Source organism: Thalassophryne amazonica, chromosome 9 (genome assembly GCF_902500255.1).
Source record: "Thalassophryne amazonica chromosome 9, fThaAma1.1, whole genome shotgun sequence".
Classification (NCBI taxonomy): Eukaryota; Metazoa; Chordata; class Actinopteri; order Batrachoidiformes; family Batrachoididae; genus Thalassophryne; species Thalassophryne amazonica.
The window spans coordinates 24,458,042-24,481,375 of record NC_047111.1 but is presented as its reverse complement, the minus strand read 5'-3'; the positions used below and the strand labels follow the sequence as shown (position 1 = coordinate 24,481,375).

The following is a 23,334-nucleotide window of genomic DNA, read 5'->3' as shown; positions in this document are numbered from 1 at the left end:
ATGAGAGTAGAAGTCTTTGCAGAAAACCATGTTTCAATATCTCATCTAGAGCCTCAAATATGGTCATTCATGTATTATTGACCGTGACCTTTGATTTGACCTATGGCCTGTGTTGTGATGCTGCGCAGAGAGCAACTGCAGTAATAACGTGACCTAGATTGTCCAAGCATGAGTGAATAGAATTTTTGTGTTTAATATGGTGACATACGGTAGCTACAGCCTAAATTCTTTGTGGTTGTACAGTCGGGTATATGACAGATGGATTTACTCTTTTAGGCTCCTGTAATACAGTGTTTCTCAACTTTTTCAAACCAAGGACCACTTAACCAGTAAAAAAAAAAAAAAAAAAAGATCTCATGGACCACCTAACTCCCCAAACATCCAGAAACAATAAGAATTTACTTATGAATTGAGTGAATAATGAAAATAATACGTATATTCTACTATCTATTACATTTTGGAGTTGTTTTTAAACAGTTTGAATATATTCATGTAAAATGTGACATTTTACCAGTAGGGGTCACTCACAGACATCCAGAAAGGTTAAGAATGGCTATTATTACAAGGCAATCCACATGTTAAATCACTCTGGAGTAATTTTTAAACCATTTGAGAAACACTCTAAAGTTAGAATATGATATTAATGTAAAATGTGATATTTTACTAATATACTCGCAAACCACGAGGGGTCATTGACTGACCTCTAATGGTCCTCGGGCCACTTTATGAGAAAGGCTGCTGTAAACCAAAGTTAAATGATGAAGCAATCAACGCATTAAATCACTTAAAAATGTACATTTCCTAATACAGTCAAAGATTTGGTTTCTTAGACTCCTGACGCCTACTGGTAAACTCATGCTTGGGACTTCGGCGAGAGCGGTCGCATCTCCTGTCTGTCCCAACCCCCACCCCGGCCTCCACTCTGCCACTCCCGGGAGGCCACACGGCACAAGCTGCAGCGCCCCCCAAGCCCAGCTGTGCGGGACTCTGCTGCGGCCTAGACACACCTTGCCTCAATTCAGATGACAGACTGCTCCAAAGTTTAGCGCATATAAACAATACCAAATGTATACGTGCGGTTGTTTTAATTCTGATGTGTGCCATTATTATGTTCAACTAGTAATAATTGTAGATTAATTGTATTTTGTCTGAGGTAAGTGGGTGTGAAGATAATTTCATTGAGTAGAGAAGCTTGAATCTTCAACTGGACTGGGTTGCTTGACGCGAGGACGTTTTGCTTCAAATCGCAGAAGCTTCCTCAGCTAAAATTCTTGCTCTGGAAGTCACAAAGAATGCCTCCTTGACCCCTCTCTCAAACCATTTCTTCTCTCTGGCTAATATTTTAACTTCCTTGTCCTCAAACGTGTGGTTAGTGTCTTTAAGGTGGAGATGAACCACAGACTGAGGTCCACTGGCGCCCTCTCTGCGGTGCTGGTATAGCCTTTTGTGTAAAGGTTGCTTCGTTTCACCCATGTAGTGTTCGTTACAGTTTTCCTACCATCGTGGGTACCCACATAGTGTGAGAAGTATGTGGGTACCCACGATGGTCGCTGGACAAAGTGCAGAAGTCCCAGAGAACAAAGAGACCAGATAGACAGGAGACGGAGACAAGAAGAAGAGGAGTGTGTCTCCCTTATTTAGCAGGAGTAGGGGAAAAACTACAGAGGATCTTCAGACAGCACAAAATCCCAGTTTACTTTAAACCGGTTAACACCTTAAGACAGAAATTAGTTCACCCTAAGGACAGAATCCCTAGTTACAAACAGAGCAATGTAGTGTATTCTATCAGATGTCAGGAAAACTGTAACGAACACTACATAGGTGAAACGAAGCAACCTTTACACAAAAGGCTATACCAGCACCGCAGAGAGGGCGCCAGTGGACCTCAGTCTGTGGTTCACCTCCACCTTAAAGACACTAACCACACGTTTGAGGACAAGGAAGTTAAAATATTAGCCAGAGAGAAGAAATGGTTTGAGAGAGGGGTCAAGGAGGCATTCTTTGTGAAACGTTTGAAACCCAACCTTAACCGGGGAGGGGGTGTGAGACACACTTTATTCCCTGTTTACAATGGGGTACTCAGGTCAAAGGAGTTTCAGTCTTTTGTTCATGGTAATGAGTCATTCACGTCATCAAGAGAGCCATCAGAAAGGCATCCATCCCATCATTAGAGGGACAGCAGTCCTGCCATTAGGTGTGCTAACTACAGCACAATAGTTGCTAATTATAGCTATTGTTTAGTCACCAGCCTATAGCAGTCTGCCTCTCAGTAGGCGGGGTCTGGTTAGGTTTAAAACTCCAGCTTTTGTTGGCTTCTGTTTTATACTTCTCTACAAGAGTCAGACAGAAGTCAGACTTCCAGAGCAAGAATTTTAGCTGAGGAAGCTTCTGCAATTTGAAGCGAAACGTCCTTGCGTCAAGCAACCCAGTCCAGTTGAAGATTCAAGCTTCTCTACTATGGAAACCACCTGGACAACTGAGAGCCACACAGAAATAATTTCATTGATCTTCTAAGTGTAATGAAAATAAATGATCATTTTTTTTAACCTACTTGCACTGGTGCTAGTAACAAAAAAAGTTACTTGCACAAGCAAAAGTCAGTCTTGGCTCCTCCTCTGATGTGTCAGACTCTTCCTCTCTGGGCCCGTAAAGCCCCTTTCACACCGGGCTACTTCCAGTTTCGTCATGCCTCATGACAACGCTGCATGGAAGCAACTCAGTGCCGAGAGAAGCAGCTCGATGCCACAACAGCACGAGGGACGCAAGGACGAAGCAAATCCGACGCCAAAAATTAAACGTTTAATTTTTGTTTGCATCCTGTGTTCGATGCAGAAATGAAGTGGTTTCAGTGCAAGTCAGAGAAACAGGACGGTACTCAACGTGACTGATAGCCACACTCTCACAAAACTCCAGTCCACTCACGGACGATTCATTCACATGCGCACATGTGAAAAATTAAAACAGAAAAAAAACTGTCTGGTTGCAGGCAGTTAGTTTCTTGTTCTCCCCTCAAACTCTCATCACTGTGTTAAAAAAGGGACATTACAGTAGTCCTGCTCACAGACTGATTGCCAGACACAGGACATGTCCACATCAACTATAACTCCAGACATCTCCACATTTACTCACTGACGGTTCGTTCGCACGCAGTCAAAGGAGGAAAGATAAACTATAACAGAACTCAGAGTGCAGACCTGCAGCTCAGCACAAGAACAAATATAAACTAGAAGCAAAGTCAGAGTGCACAGTCTGTCTGCAACTAAACTGTGCACTCTGAGTTCTCTGTGCAGAGAACCTGCAGGCTGTGTTCTCACCTCCTCTCTGCCCCCTGCTGCGTGCACCTGATGCAGATGTGCCTGCGTCGTCATGACGCCACAGGAAGCAACTCAAAGCAGGTCCATTGTGGTTATGACAGAGTTTGAGGGAAGAGCAGCAGCAGCGGCAGACAGTTTTTTTTCCATGCGCGTGCGAACGAATCGTCACAGCAACTCGCTCCATGTGTGAGAGTCATAAAACGCAGGGAAGACAAAGACAACACACTGGAAATGATTTTTTTCCTCATTTATTCCTTTATTGGTTCATTCTACTGGTGCTTATAGTTGATAAAACTCGGATAAAGTTACTTGTACCAGTGCAAGTATAAAATTACATGCACCGCTCGAATAATACGTGCACAAACTAGCACATGCACGTACTATTTCGAGCCTTGTATATAGTCCACAGTTTTTGTGGATATATGACAACAAAATTCTATCCATTAATACATGAAATTATGATTAGACTCGTATTTTATTTAGAAATGTCCACGCTATTGTCAATACTGTCAAACATTGTTTCTTATGCGACTGCCACCTACTGAGCAAATAAAGTATAGCACACTTCTCATTATAAGAGGGAGTCTACACATTTTTTTGTAGACATGTGACAACAATCAAGCAATATTAAAGTCATTACTGCCAATAATTAACCTTTGGACTGAAATATATTCAAAAATCACATTTCATTCACAATTTATCAAGTGCTCAGTTTCTTAAGCAAATACTGGCACCTACTGGTGAGCTCATATATAGCACCCCTATTGTTTTTGACAAGTATTTGTCAAATTATATGCAACACTGACAGTTTTTAAATTTAGTGATGATTTATGTTTTGTAAATTAATATAGCATGTTTTGTTATTTAAAAAAAATCTATATAACCCCAGAAGGTAATGTAAAGGGCCAATGATAGAATAAATGTTTAATTTTCTCAGGCTCAATACAAAAAGTATGTATGCAAAGTTGGAAATAGTTGTGTTCCATGGATAAATATGGTGTAAGAGTTTTAAATGAACTTCTCTGATTTTATTCGACAAATTAAGGAGGGCATAACCAAGCTTTCTGCTACTTTGTATTGTTCATTCATTCATTCATTTTCTGCTGTTTATCTGTATCTGGGCCATTGTGGCAGGAGACCAAGCAGCTCATCCAACACTTATATCCTCGGCCAAGCCCCCTTAAGACTTCCTGGGGGATCCAGAGGCGCGTTCCCAAGCCAATTGAGAAATGTGATCCCTCAGGCCCAACAGCTTTCCCATTAGGTGAAATCTTAATATACCTTTGATATTCCTTTCTAATAATTTTATTGGTACATTTTTGTGAATATGTTTTATACTCCCAACTTTTTAAAACAAAAAACCTGAACATGAACCTTCCGATATCTTCCTGACATTTACCAGATCTGTCACATCCGAGGGGAAAATCTTAATGACAAATATCAATTCTTTATATTTAACTGAAAAAGATTTTGTCTTGAAAAGTATTCATAACTTAAAGGTTTTCCATTATTATCCGCAATAATAAATATTATACTCCTCTTAATCCAATTCTTAAAATACAAACGTTACCTTTAATAATACTATTGCAGTTGTTGCAAATTGTGTCTTCAAGTGGGGAAAAATTGTAACTGTAGCACAACCTATAAGACAGCAGAGAACTTTTAAAGTTTTATTTGTAGTTTCGAAACAATAATTACATCCTATGACGAAGTCGGCGCCTTTTACGCACAGAACGTGTGCGCCTCTTACGCACGGGGACTGGCCACAGTGCGCCGGCGGCCACGTTACGTAAGCGCGCAGCCACGGCAGCATTCAAACCGACTGCGAGGCTCCAGGAAACTTTTTGTGCAGTTTCAAAGTCCGAGAGCTTCCGCGTCTTCTCAGTCGAACTGTGCGCACTGCGGTGCCGACATGTCGTCTTCCAGCAGCCTGTGTCTGAGCGAGGTCAGGAGGGTGGCCGTGTTCGGAGGGACGCACGGGAACGAAATGTCCGGAGTGACGCTGGTAAACCTGTGGAAGAAAAACAGCGCTGAGATCCAGAGGAGAGGGGTCGAGACCAAACCCTTCATCACCAACCCGAAGGCTGTGGAGAAATGCACCAGATATGTAGAGACGGACCTGAACCGAGCCTTCACCCAAGAGAATCTCAGGTAAACTAAACTAAACCAAACCCAACTGAACCTCCGCAAAAACGCACAGATCCCCAAAGTTAGTAAGAAACACACTCAGAAATGAAAGTCATCCGTGAATGCACAGATTTCAGAATACGCTCTGTACTTTGTGCATGTTCTGAATCCAGTCCAACAACAACTTGTTGGCCTGGAGTCAGAAAACGGTCTAAATGCTGGAAAACCTTTAACTCTGCAGGGAATGGAATCCCCTGCTGGCCGAACAGGGGAGGGCAGCCAGAGTTCATCTTTATTCCTTCAGCTTTGTGATGTCAAAAGGCAAAGCTGTTAGATAAAAGAAATAACTCGCAATATGAAATTACAGAAAGAGAGAAGAAAAAATATATAAAGTAGATTTGAACCAGCCAATTCTTGCCTTCAGATATACAGACAGACGTATTGCTACTTTAACCATATTATGTATTTTTCCGCTCTATCCATCTGTTGTGGAATTTCCTTGACAGTGTCAGCATAAAATGAGACAGGTGAGCAAGGAGCACTTAGGATTCAGTCATACGAGTCCATCAATCAATCAATTTTTTTTATATAGCGCCAAATCACAACAAACAGTTGCCCCAAGGCGCTTTATATTGTAAGGCAAGGCCATACAATAATTACGTAAAAACCCCAATGGTCAAAACGACCCCCTGTGAGCAAGCACTTGGCTACAGTGGGAAGGAAAAACTCCCTTTTAACAGGAAGAAACCTCCAGCAGAACCAGGCTCAGGGAGGGGCAGTCTTCTGCTGGGACTGAGGGGAGAGAATCAGGAAAAGACATGCTGTGGAGGGGAGCAGAGATCAATCACTAATGATTAAATGCAGAGTGGTGCATACAGAGCAAAAAGAAAAAGAAACACTCAGTGCATCATGGGAACCCCCCAGCAGTCTAAGTCTATAGCAGCATAACTAAGGGATGGTTCAGGGTCACCTGATCCAGCCCTAACTATAAGCTTTAGCAAAAAGGAAAGTTTTAAGCCTAATCTTAAAAGTAGAGAGGGTGTCTGTGTCCCTGATCTGAATTGGGAGCTGGTTCCAGAGGAGAGGAGCCTGAAAGCTGAAGGCTCTGCCTCCCATTCTACTCTTACAAACCCTAGGAACTACAAGTAAGCCTGCAGTCTGAGAGCGAAGCACTCTATTGGGGTGATATGGTACTATGAGGTCCCTAAGATAAGATGGGACCTGATTATTTAAAACCTTATAAGTAAGAAGAAGAATTTTAAATTCTATTCTAGAATTAACAGGAAGCCAATGAAGAGAGGCCAATATGGGTGAGATATGCTCTCTCCTTCTAGTCCCTGTCAGTACTCTAGCTGCAGCATTTTGAATTAACTGAAGGCTTTTCAGGGAACTTTTAGGACAACCTGATAATAATGAATTACAATAGTCCAGCCTAGAGGAAATAAATGCATGAATTAGTTTTTCAGCATCACTCTGAGACAAGACCTTTCTAATTTTAGAGATATTGCGTAAATGCAAAAAAGCAGTCCTACATATTTGTTTAATATGCGCATTGAATGACATATCCTGATCAAAAATGACTCCAAGATTTCTCACAGTATTACTAGAGGTCAGGGTAATGCCATCCAGAGTAAGGATCTGGTTAGACACCATGTTTCTAAGATTTGTGGGGCCAAGTACAATAACGTCAGTTTTATCTGAGTTTAAAATCAGGAAATTAGAGGTCATCCATGTCTTTATGTCTGTAAGACAATCCTGCAGTTTAGCTAATTGGTGTGTGTCCTCTGGCTTCATGGATAGATAAAGCTGGGTATCATCTGCGTAACAATGAAAATTTAAGCAATGCCGTCTAATAATACTGCCTAAGGGAAGCATGTATAAAGTGAATAAAATTGGTCCTAGCACAGAACCTTGTGGAACTCCATAATTAACCTTAGTCTGTGAAGAAGATTCCCCATTTACATGAACAAATTGTAATCTATTAGGTAAATATGATTGAAACCACCGCAGCGCAGTGCCTTTAATACCTATGGCATGCTCTAATCTCTGTAATAAAATTTTATGGTCAACAGTATCAAAAGCAGCACTGAGGTCTAACAGAACAAGCACAGAGATGAGTCCACTGTCTGAGGCCATAAGAAGATCATTTGTAACCTTCACTAATGCTGTTTCTGTTCTATGTGTTATATGGCTGGGGGGGCCTGGCTGCCGGTTTGTTTGTCTTTTGGTTTCCTCCCAGGTGGCTTGCGTTTGGGACTGAGTGGCTGTGTTGCTGAGGCTGTCAGGACCTCACCCTGATCACCTGCGACTCGTCAGGACTCACAGCTGTGGTGCATCTGGATGGATTGGAACATGTTGGCATTTAAGACTGGAGTGCACAGTGTGTATTTGCCAGAGACTCGACCTTGTGACCAGACGGGTGAGATCGTCGTCTCGGGAGCCATCTCATCAACAGCGGATGCTGAGAACATCCAGGTTTGATGCACAGTCTGTGAAAGAGGAGGGGGTGAGGTCTCACGCTCGTCAGCACACTTCCTGAGGTACGTTAGATTTTGTGACTAACAGTTATACAGTCAGTAAATGTGGTGTCCCTCACACCTTATTGTATTGAGCTGTTTGTTAGTCATGTATCAGCTTCCACTGCAGTGGAGTTTTGTGAACTAGATGTTCCATGCCTGCAGGTTGGGAAGCTGATCAGTAATCAAGCCAGGAAGTGTTTGCTGTTTGTACACCTTTAAGTGTTCTGTGTGTAGAGTGTGGACTCACATAATGGTTCCTTCTTTCACAGACTCGGTTGTTGCGGCCACCTGGGGGGTGTCGGCGGGGTCCTTGGGTCCGAAACAGCTTCTGGCTCCGGACCGTTAGCGCTGCTGGGAGCGCACCACGCCAGACCGCACCTTTTTGTTATTTTATCACTGTTATGTATTAAATTCAGTTAGCCTTTGTACCGTGCTCTGCTTATTTCATACTGGGTCCTTCAAACGCTGGTCGGTTCTCCGAGCTGCGTCCGACACATAACACTATGATGAATTCTAAAACCTGACTGAAACTCTTCAAATAGACCATTCCTCTGCAGATGATCAGTTAGCTGTTTTACAACTACCCTTTCAAGAATTTTTGAGAGAAAAGGAAGATTGGAGATTGGCCTATAATTGGCTAAGATAGCTGGGTCAAGTGATGGCTTTTTAAGTAATGGTTTAATTACTGCCACCTTAAAAGCCTGTGGTACATAGCCAACTAATAAAGATAGATAGAGTCCAGACGTAAGACTTTATTTATTTTCCCTTTCGTTTGGCTAGCATACTGGCATAGTTTTGTTTTACGCTTTAATACTCTTTTAATTAATTTTATTAGGAAACAGAGCGTGCCGCGGCATCAACCTTACCTAAATTCTGGGTCTTTTAGTGAAGCTTGGGGCTAGTGGCTGGAGATCACCTTAGTATTTCTTCTGTTTTTCTTGTTGTTTAATGCTGGCAAATTACACTGTATTTCTTGTCTTTCTGATACCTGATTCTGTTTTTTTTTTCTCTCTCTCTCTCTGTTTAAGGTGCAGCTCCATCCAGAGATCGGTGTGGTATTTGTGCTGGAGACCCTCCTGTCCTGTGCACTAACAGCATTTCCTGTATATTCGTTTTGTGAATTGTTCTGTAATTTGTGTCTGTAGCATGGCCCAAGCAGTGGGTCACCTCTTTGAGTCTGGTCTGCTTGAGGTTTCTTCCTCAGAGGGAGTTTTTTCTTATGACTGTTGCTCTGGGGGTTAGTAAGATTAGACCTTACTTGTGTAAAGCACCTTGAGGCAACTCTGTTGTGATTTGGCGCTATATAAATGAAAATAAATTGAAAAATGTTTACATGTGTACATAAATACCATTTTGTTGTTTTAAATTTGCATGTTTCAGCATTCCAAAGAGCTAAAGTCTTGGAGAGGGAGAGAGATAATAGAAACTATTTCAGAGTCTTCATAGGTGCGGAGTGTAGGGGTACAGAAGGAAGCAATGTGGCAGCTACAGGGGGTTTAAACAAGCACATGCAATGAGTTGGAGTGAGTTGAGTCAGGACAGGTACAAGTTCACAGAAAGTCAAAAACCATCGCCAAAGAATAGAAACCATTGCCTGGAAAAAAGGTAACATTTAACCATGATAAGAAAGCCTATAGGCTGCATTAACAATAATGTCAGGCAGAAAAGAAAATATATTACTGTAAAGAAGCAAAATGTAACTAGTTTTCTAAGTTCAAAGTGGAGTATTTGGTTCTCCAGATGCACTAGAATGCATCAAGTAGGATCTATTTTTTCCAAGCATTTCATGGGAGAAACCAGAACCAACAGTTCCAGCGCGTCCCTCCTCCTGGACTTCCTGCTGTCTCTCAGCCAGCTGGAAAAACATGACTCAGATCTTTCCATGTGCACCACAGCAGAAAATGAAGTATTACACACAAAGACAGCGCCTCACTTACGTGGACGTCTGGATAACAACAGCGTTGTCTGTTAAATCTCATCAGAGGACTCGTCTCATTACTATCAAGTGTCTGTGGTGCCAAATGGACAAGTTCTCTCTTGTGATTAAAATCTGATATGTTGGTTATTACAATATTGATGCAAGTTCAAACTTTTTTCATTACATCCAAATAATCAATTAGTCATTGACTAATCAAATCAATTATTCATTTCACAAATTATTAATTTTTGAATTACAGTACATTATTCATTTTCCAGTTGTTAAATTAATGGCCAACTAGTTTCACAATTGTTGAACCCTTTTGTATATATAAAAAAATAGTTTAAAGCCTAAATTATTTGGTTTCAGCTTCTTAAATATGAATATTTTATGGTTTCATTACTAATTTATTTACCCCTTTTGGACAATAAGCTCTATCTTTGGGTTGAGGAGGTCATCTCATCTTTTGGGAGACACTGATTGAAATTTTTTCACATTTTTCTAACATTTTATGGAACAAATAACTAATTTAAATGAGAAAATAAGTGATAGATTAATCAGTTCTAAAATAATTGTCAATTGTAGCCCAACTGCTCAGCTGCATAAATGTAATTGTATGTTCAATACATGCTGCAACTTGTGCTTCACAGCGCCCCAAGTGGAAGTGACCTTCCCTACGAGGTGCAGAGAGCTCAGGAGATCAACAGAATATTTGGACCAAAGGAACCCCTGAGGCCTACGATGTTATTTTTGACCTCCACAACACGACGTCTAACATGGGCTGCACTCTGATTCTGGAAAGCTCCAAAGATCACTTCAACCTGCAAATGATGAGCTACATCAAGGTGACGGCCGTCAAAAACAAACATTTAAAGCACAAGTGCACATCTGTCTGAAGTTTTTATTTATTTATTTATTTATTTTACCAGAAACAAAACCTGCGACTTGCATCATTGACATAAATTCAAAATTGATGGTGAAATTCAAGTTTTTGTTGAAATGAATTTAAATGGCTGTTTGCAGCAAAGTCTGTATTTAAGGAGAATGAGTTCTGCTTTGGTGAAATTCAGTTAACTTTGTAAACAATATTACGATGGACTGACTTTAATGTGGATGTTTACTTTAATGGAACAATTATTCAGTTACTCCTGGAGATTTTTTTTTTCTAAAGCTATGCTGTGTAGGGTTTAGTGCCATCTAGTGTGAGGTTGGGGATTGCATTACACTGTTGCTGGTCATGATTTGTTTCACTTCTTGTTTTTTGGAGATGTGGATTCATGCTCTGATTCTCCTTCTGACCCTATGGGTGACCCTTCATAAAAACCAGGTTTCAGACTTGTTAGCCTGCGCTAGCATCCAGCAGACGGTGTATAGGGGAGCAACCACACAGAAAACTTCACCCACTCACTCACTCTCTCACCTTCAACCGCGTACTCCAATTAAGGACTAAGCAGCAGTCACAGGGCGTGTCAATGTGTCACAGGGCCACATATAGACAAACAAGTGCATTCACACTCATATGCACACCAACAGACCATTTAAAGTTCCAGTTCATCTCACCTGCATGTCTTTGGATGTGGGAGGAAGCTGGAGCACCTGGAGGAACCCACACAAACACAAGGAGAACATCCAAACTCCACACAGAAAAGCCACAGGTGGGAATCAATCCCATGACCTTCTTGCTGTGAGGCAACAGTGATAACCACTAAGCCACTGTGCTGCCCCACGGCAAACTTATCAGTGTTAAATTTCCAGTGTTAAAGCATGTCAGTGTATAGTGTTAATTTCAAACACATTTACACCACACTGGTGCCACACCTCAGTGTTAAAATGCACAGTGTTAATTCAACTCTGTACAGGTGGTTAAACTCCATCATGTTGTGAGTGGGAAACAAGATAAAAAAGAAATGTCTAAATGTACAATATAATAAAATACCCTCACTGATTAATTATTGCATTTATGTTATGCACAGAGTAGTCACACTACACAGCAAAAGTAGAAGTTCAAAATTAACACCCACAGTGTTGTTTTTTACACAAACCAGTGTTACATTAACACTGGTACTTGTTCACTGATTCCTCTTTATTTTTCTTAGTCTTCTGGCCACTCTTCAAAATATGTCCCTTTGGGCTACTGTACCACATGGCAGCCTCCATGAGGGGCCCCCGCCCATATAGATATCCTACACACTGTACTGATACTCAGGGTTTATGGACCTTCGGGATACACAAAATCCAGGTTTTTTCCAGTTTTTTTTTTTTTTTTTTTTTTTTTGTTCTTGTTTTTTGCTGTGTGTTTTTGCTTTGATTATTTTAAAATGCATATAACTTAAAACACTTGGAAAAATGCTCCATAAATAATAATAATAAACAAAATAATAATGTGACAGCTTTTGAGTTTAAAATGTGATTATTTTGGGTAGATTATTACATGCATATTACATGGATTATTACATGTATAGTATATTGTGCATTGGCCTGTTAACCAACAAATAATTATGTTTTATTAATTCACATAATTTTCTTGAATAATGCATAAAGTTCTTTAATACTTTAGTATGTATTTATTTAAAAACAAGTAGAAATTTCAAATTTGATCTTACACTGACAACCCAATCAAGACGAAAGCACAAAGTTTGCCATTTATACAGAAACACTAAGGTGTTAAAGACTTCTGAACAGACAGTTGATCCTTACAGGTTGTCATCCTAAATGTGTATAAATATAAATTCTCACGGTGCTTTGTGTTTTTGTTGTTTTTTTTGTTTGTTTTTTTGACTTCATGATATTTCTTGGCTTTGTTTTGCAGAAAGCTGTGGCTCCTGCCAGTTGTCTTGTTCTCCCTGAATGAACATCCTCTTCTCAGATACTGCTCTTCACGTTTCGGTCGCCAAGCACCCCGATAGGTGAGTCTCAAACCACAACCAGATGGCCCGGTAATACAAAGACCTTTAAAATGTAGCACATTTTTCCGGAAGCAAACATCTTTGTGTTTCTTTCTTGCAGGTGTGGAAGTGGGTCCTCAGCCCCAGGGTGTGTTAAGGAGTAACATCTTTGAAGCCATGAGGGTAATCCTAAAACATGCGCTGGGACTTCATCGAACTCTTTAACAAAGGTACCACAGACTCTATATTCCATAGTCCTTTAAAAGTTTTAAGTAAACCTTTGTGTGTGACGATACGTAACATTTCTGAACATGTTTGTTTTATTTTGTAGTGTGGTTGAAGCAGATGGTCTCCCCACTAAGTCTGGTCTGCTAGAAGTTTCTCCTGTAATTAAAAAATGCCTGAGGGAATTTTCCTTACCATTGTTGACGATGTGCTAGCTCAGGGAGGATGAATAAGGTTTAAACCTTATGTCTGGCCTGTGTTGTGTTTGGGGCTGTGTAAATAGGATCGAGATTAAATTGATTTCAATTTCCTTATACAGTTTGACTCGATCTGACAGTCTCATCTGTGACAGCAGACCTGGACATCTTTGCGCCTGCAGACCTGAGCGCTTTTATCACGATATGTAGCTGTTTGTGAGAAACATTAAAAGGGGAACGCTTTTTTGTTCTTTTAAAGATTCTCAGCTCGATTGGTACCGTTCAGCTGACTCACACACGTCGTTGTGACGAGTGCATAGCTCCTCGCCATCATGTTTGGAATTCTATGTGTATACCAGAATATTGGTGAACATATTGAAAGCACGAGAAAAAAATTACAGGTTTGTTTCTAAAAAAGAGAAGAAAAGCATCAAGAAAGTAATCATTGCAAATATCAATCGGGCTTGGATCATTTCACTGAGACACAGTGAAATTATGTATATATATAATTGTATAATAAATGTATAATTATACATTTATTGTTATTTACATTAATTATTAAGATCTTATTGTCTTATGTACAATTTGTACATGTTCAATCAAGCCCCCTATATTTTGTCACATGACAATTTCACAAGGACCACAGTGGAAATAAGTGTTTATGCTTCATTGTGTTATCCATGTATCATTGACATATTCATCTCTGTATGTTATATTCACGTTGCACCTCTGCAGGAGGGCGTGCGTGTGCGCATACTTGAGCTTTTGACAAGAGTGGAAGTTAGCTTTGACCAAGTGTGTTGCGGATGCACGCTGACATCTGTGAGGTGTCTTGTAAATCACTCCAGAGCCCGGTTTCAGAAAGTAACCTAATCTTTCAGTCTACTAACCTTTCTTAGTGGACTACAGTTAGTAACTCACCATAATCCGTATAATCACTGTTTCACATTGATGGCTAAACTTGGCTAAGCTGTCTTACCTTAGTCAACTGTTTTCACAAGCATTACGGCCTCACGTGTGCCATTGGTGAGAGACGGCTTCTTGCGCGACAGTTTTGTTTACTTCCGGTGTCACAACCGAACGGTCCCCCTAAAAATCAGTCCCTCCTGATGACGTGGTTCACGGATTAATACCTCATTTCTGCTTCAAACTGCACTCCAGTCATCATCTATCTCAGTGACAGATATCTGAAACTTTGTACAACAATCATTTCCACATAAATTCACCATTGTTTCAACATAAAAGGTGGCGGAAGTGATCAGAGTGCTGCGGCTAAACGAGCAGCTAGCTGCACGCTGAACATTTTAATGCGTCATGGAATTTTGCCTTGTTTCTGCTTAAAACGACCTCGTTCCTGCTTGAAACTGACTTTAGAATGATTTAGAGGGTTTAAAAAAAATAAGATAGCCTCCTCTGTACTAGGGTTAAAAAGTTTAGTCGGGGAACGTGCCGACTTAAGCGCTTTGTGCAGCAACTAACATCAAAACACTTATGGAGTTTATTTCACTAAACAAGATTAGGTTGCTTTATGAAACTGACCCAGAGGTGTTATCAGGTTACAAAACCAGTGTTTTCAGTTTTAGTAGTGTTTATTTCTTGCTAGCTTTTAAATAAGCGAAGCGCAGTTAGCAGCTAGCAAGACCAGCCAGTGATGTCACCAGGCTAATGTCCCACGAGATGTCTTATAAATCACTCCAAAGGTGTTATCAGGTTACAAAAACATCATTTTTAGTGTTAGAAGTGTTTATTTCTGTTAGCTTTACATAATATATGATAAACGTGTTTATATTGGGCTAGAAATGAAGTGGTTTGCAGTGCTAGAGAGACCACCCAGTGATGTCACAGTGTCACTCTATTCTGATTGACTGTCCCCCCCCACCCCCCACTCCAAAAAAAGGATTTGCATGATTCATAGCATAAAAATAGGAAACAAAGTGACTTTTTTAACCTCTTAAAATAGGTCAAGGTTAGCCATCTTTGAACTTGTCCAAGGTCTGTGTCCCAAGAATGTTCCTTGTGAATTTGAAGACCCTGGCAGTTATAGGACTGGACCTATGCTGAGCACAGACAGACGGACGGATGGAGAGACAGACGCAAAGCCTTCATAATACCTGATGGCCATGTTTGATGGCCTCAGGTAATGATGGATTGTTTAAAACCTAAATCAGTTGTTTGCAGGCATTTTAGTCTGGAACCAGCCCTGCTACATGCAGGGTGTCTGATTCATGCAGCTGCACACAGCTGCTTCCTGCATGAATAAAATTGCTAAATTTATCTGCACCTTGCTCATCAAACGTCTGCTCGGCTCCTTCCTGAAGGCACAGAACAGCATGTGCAATGTTTAGGTGCAAGTCAGCTTCTTCCTCTTTCCTGAAAACACTGAGCTGCAGTCTGCTGTGGGTTTTTTTTTGTTTGTTTGTTTGTTTGTTTGTTTGTTTGTTTGTTTTCCTGACTGGCCTGCTGTTGAATGGTTTTCTTGTTGGATTTGGTCACTTTCCATGTCGTTAGAGTCTGGCTGCCAATGTTGTGGTAATCTCCTGTCGTGTGGGGAACACTGGTGCTGCTGAATGCAGCGGCCGGGTGATGAATGGGTTTGAAACTAAGCAGCGTTAAGAAACAGCTTGTTTTAACTGCGTGACATTGCAAAAAGTAAAGAAAAAAAAAGCCACTTTCTTAGTGAGAGAAGCGTTGCAATCATTGACGTTGCAGGATAATCTGCCCTCGGTGCTGACTTTGCGTATCAGTCATCTACTAACATCATGCCACTTTCAAACAATGTTGGTTCTTGTGCAGGTTCTGAGGTTGAATTGTGACATTTTCAGTGTCACGTTCCAAGTCATTACTCAGAGCTTTTGCAGAATCATTCGAATGCATGTGCAGAAATTTACATCTTAGAATTTGAGATTTCTATTCCACTACAAATCAAAACCTTGTGAGTTTTCCCGGACGGACGGCCTCCTCAGCGATCAGACTGAACTACGCTCTTCTAATTAATACAAGGTTGTAATTGTTTCTTTTTTCAAAGATCTATCACTTCTGTTAGTTTTTAAGTGCAACAGGTATAAATTTTAGCTCATTATTTTACTCCTGTGTGAATCCTTGAGTGGTTAGCTTTTCATTATCGCTTAGCTTGCGCTAGCTCTTGCTACATATTTAAGTATTCTTGGTGAACACTACGCTGCATTACACTTTACATTGATCTTGCGTGATGCTGACAGACAGGGTGGCCCTCTTACAGAGCTGTGTCTGTAAGTTAGAACAGCTTCTTACTTCAGTGGAGATAGACATCACCGGCACTCCACACGAGCTTCGTGTCGGACCGGCTAATGCATCCGTTAGCACTAGCTTAGCTCAGCCGGATAAAGACGATGGCTTTCGGACGGTAGGCGGAAGAACTCCCATAAGGCTTGGTGCCTGGTTGTGGTACCAGGGTCACAGTGGCTGTTGCCAATTGTGAAGCATTTTTCAGCCTTGGGCATGCCTGTTGTTAGCTCTCCAAGCCCATGTGTAACTTCTACCCCCATGCCCAGGCCAAAACACAGTGTGTTAGTGATAGGGGACTCTATTTACCCCAAAAGTTAGATTACAGAGGGCAGCTAATATAAATGTATATCCTGGGGCCAGAGCACCCACATTGCCTTTCACCTTAAGTTGATGACATTGCAACAAGGATAGTCAGAGAAAGCAACACGACACTAAATAGCCACATAGTTTTTCATGTCGGCACTAATGATATTAAGATGAGATCATCTGAGAGCCCAAACATGGACATAGAGAGGACTTGTGACCTTGCGCAGAAAGATATGTCGGGATCAATTAAGAGTTCTGGCACCCCTCCCCTTCTCGGCAGAGGTGTCGAAAAGGGAGAATAAGTAGGTGATTCTAGGGGCCAATGATGGACACAGCTCAGAGACGCCCTAATACAATTGTAATACTGACAGAAATAACATGAAAGGTGGCCCACTAAGATTTATTTATCATGTGGCCCAAAATCCCTAGTGCACCCCTGCTCCTCATGGTAATGATGAGGCGTTTAGGCAGGCTGACATAGTTGAATAAGTGGCTGGCACAGTTTTGTAGACAGCAAGCTTTAGTTTTACTGATAACTAGCCCTCTTTCTGGGGGTCCACCATGGCTTGTGATGCTGGACGGTCTTCACCCTTCGGGAGAAGGCGCCGCCATCTTATCTGCGAACATAGATAAAGGTCTACATGAAGGGTAATTTTAGGACTCTACAGCAGGCCTTGGAGCAGGTGGTAAGAGAACCTGCAGGGCCTACTATTAATATGGATGTGGAATCCATTAGCCTAGCAGGGAAAACCACTATGGTGACAGTATAGTCTATGTGCCAGGAAGGGTTTTTGAGAACTGCTGTAATGCACCTTTTATTAATAACATTTAGCATTTTTATTTTTTATTCTTAGAGTTTATTTTGGCAGCACAGTGGCTAGCACTGCTGCCTCACATCAAGAAAGTCATGGGATCGATTCCCATCTGTGGACTTTCTGTGTGGAGTTTGCCTGTTCTCCCCGTGTTTGTGTGGGTTCCCTCACAATCCAAAGACATGCAGGTTATGTGGATTGGAAACTTTAAATTGTCCGTAGGTGTGCGAGTGTGAATGTGTTTGTTTGTCTATCTCTTGACCTGTGACAGACTGGCGTCCTGTCCAGGGTGAACCCTGCCTCACACCCTGTGACTGATAGGATAGTGTCCAGCCCCCCCGCAACCCTTAATTGGAGTAAGAGGTTGAAGATGAGTGAGTTTATTTTGTTTAGGGTTTTGGTTCCTGGAAAAGCCCAATATTGTCATTGTAAGCCATTGTAACTAAGTCATAGGACCTCCCAAACTAGTAAAAAGAAACAAAAACAAAAAACCACAATTTATCATCCTGCCTCAATGACTACAGGCCAGTTGCACTCACCCCCATCACCACAAAGTGCTTTGAGAGGCTGGTGATGAGGCGCCTGAAGCAGACCATTGATGTGACTGTAGATGAGCATCAGTACGTATACAGACAAAACCGGTCCACAGCTGATGCCATCTCCACCATAGTGTATCAGGCCCTCTTTTACATAGAGAACAAGGACTCCTGTGTGAGGCTGCTGTTCCTGGACTTCACTTCTGCGTTTAACACCATCATCCTGCAGAAACTGGTGTTCAAGCTGGCTGAACTAGGAGCTCCCTCAGCACTGTGCACCTGGGTCCTGGACTTCCTGACTGGGAGGCCACAGGGTGTCAGGATCAACACCACCTCATCCTCCACCATCATCCTGAACACTGGCTCACCCCAGGGTTGTGTGCTCAGTCTACTGCTGTACACATTGATGACCTTTGACTGCAGAGCCCAGCACGAGAATAATCTTGTTGTTAAGTTTGCAGATGACACAGCAGTGATCGGGCTTATTAGCCAAGGGGACGAGACAATGTACAGGCGAGAAGTGGAGAACCTGACACGCTGGTGCGGAGACAACAACCTCATCCTCAACACCCAGAAGACCAAGGAGATAGTTGTTGACGTCTGCAGGTCAGCCCCCACCACCCCCTCCGCCCTCTACATCAACGGAGCAGCGGTGGAGATCGTCTCCTCCATCAGGTATCTTGGAGTCCACCTCTCCAACACTCTCACCTGGCACACCAGCACCACGGCTGTCATCAAGAAAGCCCACCAACGCCTCTATTTTTTGAGGAAATTGGGAAGGGCCGGATTGAACACCGAGGTCCTCAGGGCCTTCTACAGCTGTGCAGTGGAGAGTGTCCTGTCCTGCTGCCTCCCTGTGTGGTATGGTGGCTGCACGGTGGTGGAGAAGAAGCCGCTGCAGCGCGTGGTGAAGTCTGTGCAGAGGACCATCGGATGCAGCTTACCACCCATTGGGTACATCTACATCTCCATATGTAGAGACAAAGCCACCTGCATCCTCTGAGACTCCACCCACCCTACGCACAGTCTGTTCACACCCTTTCCCTCTGGAAGGAGGTTGCGCAGCATCCAGGCAAAACGTCTAGACTGAAAAATAGCTTCTACCCGAATGAGTTTGAGTCTGAGTTATACTCTGGAAAATACGTTACATTTATGACAATATGGAAAAAATACTGAACAATAATTGGAGGCTGATGTGCTTAATTAATCAGGTGTAGTTAGTTATTGTTACTCCAAGATCTGAGTTACTCTCAAGTTATCAAGTTATTTTTACTTAGTTACCTGTAACCAAATAGTTACAACACTAAAGTACTTAGTTTGATCATTTGATCATTGAAGACTCTGATCATCAAGACTGGCGAGGCAAAGGAACTGGCAAAATATATATATTGTTTCATTTCATTTCAACTTCACTGTGTTGGTCCATGGACACAAAATTACAACAAGTGTGACGCTTCTCAAATAATTATGGCTCTTGCTTATGTCAGTATTGAGCTCAGTCTTTGACCTTGTCCTGTGACCTTGACTTTTAGTTGATTTTTCTCAAAATTAGATTGCGTGGTCCTTGGCTAAACTTTGTCCTTCTGCAGAACTTGGTTCAGATCTGATCAAAACTCACCGAGTTATTTTGCTCAAACACTGTTGCACACGCAGCACCCAAAACACAACACCTGCGTGCACAACCGCACAGCTGCAGCGAGCCAACAGCGGAGGACTTTCTCCACGCACAGACATGGAATTGTGCACCTTTGGGAATGCTATATCAGGAAACTGATGCTTTAAACTGCAGATTAGTACATGACAGAGCACCAGCTTCAACTTTTCTAACATTATGCAGTTTCTCCTGCATATAAAACCTTGCATGATCTTCATATTTTACTTAGGCGTTGAGTTCCCATCCTGCACAGTGGAAGTGTTTTGCGTCTCAGAGACGATCGACTACCCACGAGACACCAATGGGAACATCATCGCCATGGTGCACCCCAACCTGCAGGTGAGTCACGTAATGTTCTGCCTTATCTGTCAGTGCGCTAAAGTAGAGCCCAGCCAATATGGATTTTTTTTTTTGTATTAAATTCTGAAATTGAGCAAAAAATTTACAATGCTGATATATCTCCCAAAATATCAATAAAATGACAGCGACTCCTAACATTTCATTATCAAACCCTTTTGACAAAGAAATGTAATACAGGCTTGATATTTTACAGTTTAAACATGAACTTTTTTATAAATAACTTGGCTCGGGAGTCACCGTGTCGCATCGCTCATTTGCATAAAATAGACTTCTCCTCTATTTTGGCCCCACCTAGCAGGCAACTTTGCCTCTGTCTCTTGGAGCTAATGTGACCAAGGGGTGATCGGGGTCCCAGCCATACTTAGCAACACTGTAAACAATGCTGATGGACAAAATACATAATGACATGTTTCTAAAAGCCAAAGTGATTTTCTGAATTGTTTATTTGGTAAAAATAAAAGTTTTCATATCTGCAAATGTAACACTGGTGCAGATATGTCAGTTCAATTCACTTTATATAGCGCCAAATCACAATGTAAGTCACCCCAAGGCGCTTCACAAGGGTAACCAACCCAATATGTTCGTGAAAGGCTCATATCAGCCGATATTATCGGCCAGTCAATATATCGGTCGGTCTGAAGTCAACCTGAGTCAGGATGTATGAGGAAATATCTTTGGTCAAGACCATATCAGGTTTCTTTCCTCATTGTTCCTGCTTGTTTTTGTTCTAGGATTGTGACTGGGAGCCACTGAACCCCGGTGACCCTATGTTCCAAACTTTTGACGGGAAAACCATCCACTACCAAGGCTCCGGGACAGTCTACCCCACTTTTATTAATGAGGCGGCCTATTATGAAAAACAACAGGCATTTGTAACCACAAGGCGAGAAACGTTAGTGGCGAGCGCCATCAGAAAAGCCTAAAAATGATTCTGAGGTTAAATACAAGTTAACCTCAGCAAACGCCTGTGTAATGAATTTGTACTAAAGTTTAGTCTCATATAACAATTACATTTCCAAACAGCATTTTATTTTTTAAAAAAGCATTTACAATCAGAACATACCTATGCAAAGAACATTTTGGATGATTTGTTGAAGATTAGTGTGAAGATGTATTTGATACAAATCAGCTTAACTTTTATAATATTATAAGCCAGGCTTAATCAATGCTGTCTTATAATTCAGCATAAATTAATTTCAGGTAAAATGCTCAGGAATGCCTGTTAGAATCACAACATGCAACCTTTGACTGAAAACTGGTGGCATTCATCAAGTTGCCTTAATAGTGATTTAAAGGAGTCATACTGTAACTTTTACAGTAGAATGTAATTGAGAGTTTATATTACATTTCCTGAAAGTCTCACACGTCTATGTCTGCATGTAAAAAAGTCCCCTGTTATTTTGATACAGCTCGTTTCAGACTTCTGTGACTTATGTCAAGGATGTCCACAACTCATGTAGGTGGAGGTGAACCATACTGCCATCTTGTGAGGGGCAGATCACACACAAAATCAAAACAAAGAAAAGCTTGCACATTATGCAGCAGGAGGTTGTAGAAATTAATGTGACCAAACTGATTTTTTTAATAGTAGAGAAAAAAAAAAAATCAAAATGTAGCCCAAACTCTACTTGTATTAAATGTATATCAAGGATCAAGGAAAACCTTATCATAGACATTATCATAGGAAAATAATTAAACACACACAAATATATATGCACATATGGTTATTCATTGTACATTATGTTGTGATATAGATTTGATTTGCTGTGTTTCAAACAATATTAGCCCAGTTTTGCAACTAATACTTGCAAATTTGTATTTAATTTGTTTTTGCTTTTTTTTTTAATTGTTTCAGAATTTTTCAAAATATATAAAATTTCATGTGAAGAGGCATTTTCTCTATCATTTGCGTTTGTTTACATAGCGTACTTGCCCCTCACAATATGGCCGTCAACTTGAGCCAATGCAAAGATTTATGGGACTCAACTCCTTTTCATTTAAAGCAACACACATGTAATCATGGAACTATTTTTAATGCTACATCAAGTGTCTGTCGCAATTTGTTTTTTTGTTTTTTTTGTTTTTTGCACACACTGTGATTGCTTGCAAGGTTAATAACACGACTCCTTTAACTGAAAAATTGCACAACAGTGTGTGAGTGTAATTTATAGATTATTTATGTTAGATTATTAGAGAGAATATCTTAATAAAACAGAGATGAGTTTATGTTGTGTTTTGAATGACACTGTTTTTACAGGGGGATTTTTGAATCTTGTACTTTCTCACCTTTCCTTTTCCTTCTAATGTCTGAACGTGGATCACTGTGATTTTACAGAGTTTAATTCTTGAGCGTTATTTCTGATAGGTGCATTATGACTTTGTTATCAAACTCCTGTGGATCTTATACAGTCAGTAAAACCAATATAGATTCAATTTCAAGTTGTCATTTCCACATTTTATATTATTTTTTATATGATGGTTTATATTATGTGCATGCATTTTAAGTTTTATTGTGATCATAGGATTTATCAGATATTTGATATGTTCTGCGTTGACTTTGTATTCAGTATTGGTGCAACTTTGAGCATGCAGGCCTGCGCGTGCGGCCACTAGAGGGCACCACATACCTACTTTCCGCGTGGACTTTATGTGACGTGGTTTGCTGCTTGTTGCAAAGACCTCTGGATAAAAAAATAAAAAAAATAAATACAAATTATAAAAAAAGAAGGACTCTGGTGGACTTCTGGTCTGTAGTCTGGACCAGTTACTATGTGTCAAGCAGCTTCTCAGATAATGGCTTGTTTGTGTGTGTGTGTGTGTGTGCGTGCCCCCCAGCCCAGCTGTGCGGGACTCTGCTGCGGCCTAGACACACCTTGCCTCAATTCAGATGACAGACTGCTCCAAAGTTTAGCGCATAAACAATACCAAATGTATACGTGCGGTTGTTTTAATTCTGATGTGTGCCATTATTATGTTCAACTAGTAATAATTGTAGATTAATTGTATTTTGTCTGAGGTAAGTGGGTGTGAAGATAATTTCATTGAGTAGAGAAGCTTGAATCTTCAACTGGACTGGGTTGCTTGACGCGAGGACGTTTTGCTTCAAATCGCAGAAGCTTCCTCAGCTAAAATTCTTGCTCTGGAAGTCACAAAGAATGCCTCCTTGACCCCTCTCAAACCATTTCTTCTCTCTGGCTAATATTTTAACTTCCTTGTC

The 23,334-nt window shown here is 41.1% G+C and overlaps 1 protein-coding gene and 1 long non-coding RNA gene across 2 annotated transcripts; one reads left to right on the top strand and one right to left on the bottom strand.

The window, feature by feature from the left end:
- Positions 1-854: 854 nt before the first annotated feature.
- On the bottom strand, positions 855-22,328 carry LOC117516912. The gene is made up of 3 exons (XR_004562569.1): positions 22,100-22,328; positions 2,020-2,024; positions 855-865 (listed from the first exon to the last, which is right to left on the bottom strand). It is a non-coding gene; the product is annotated as an uncharacterized LOC117516912 (long non-coding RNA).
- On the top strand, positions 5,015-21,745 carry LOC117516911 (aspartoacylase-like). Its single transcript, XM_034177804.1, is given in 9 exon segments — positions 5,015-5,465; positions 10,529-10,596; positions 10,599-10,723; positions 12,688-12,720; positions 12,722-12,788; positions 12,885-12,967; positions 12,969-12,993; positions 19,987-20,096; positions 20,849-21,745. Coding segments are annotated over 9 exon segments (942 nt in total). The 5' UTR covers positions 5,015-5,226; the 3' UTR covers positions 21,041-21,745.
- Positions 22,329-23,334: the final 1,006 nt, after the last annotated feature.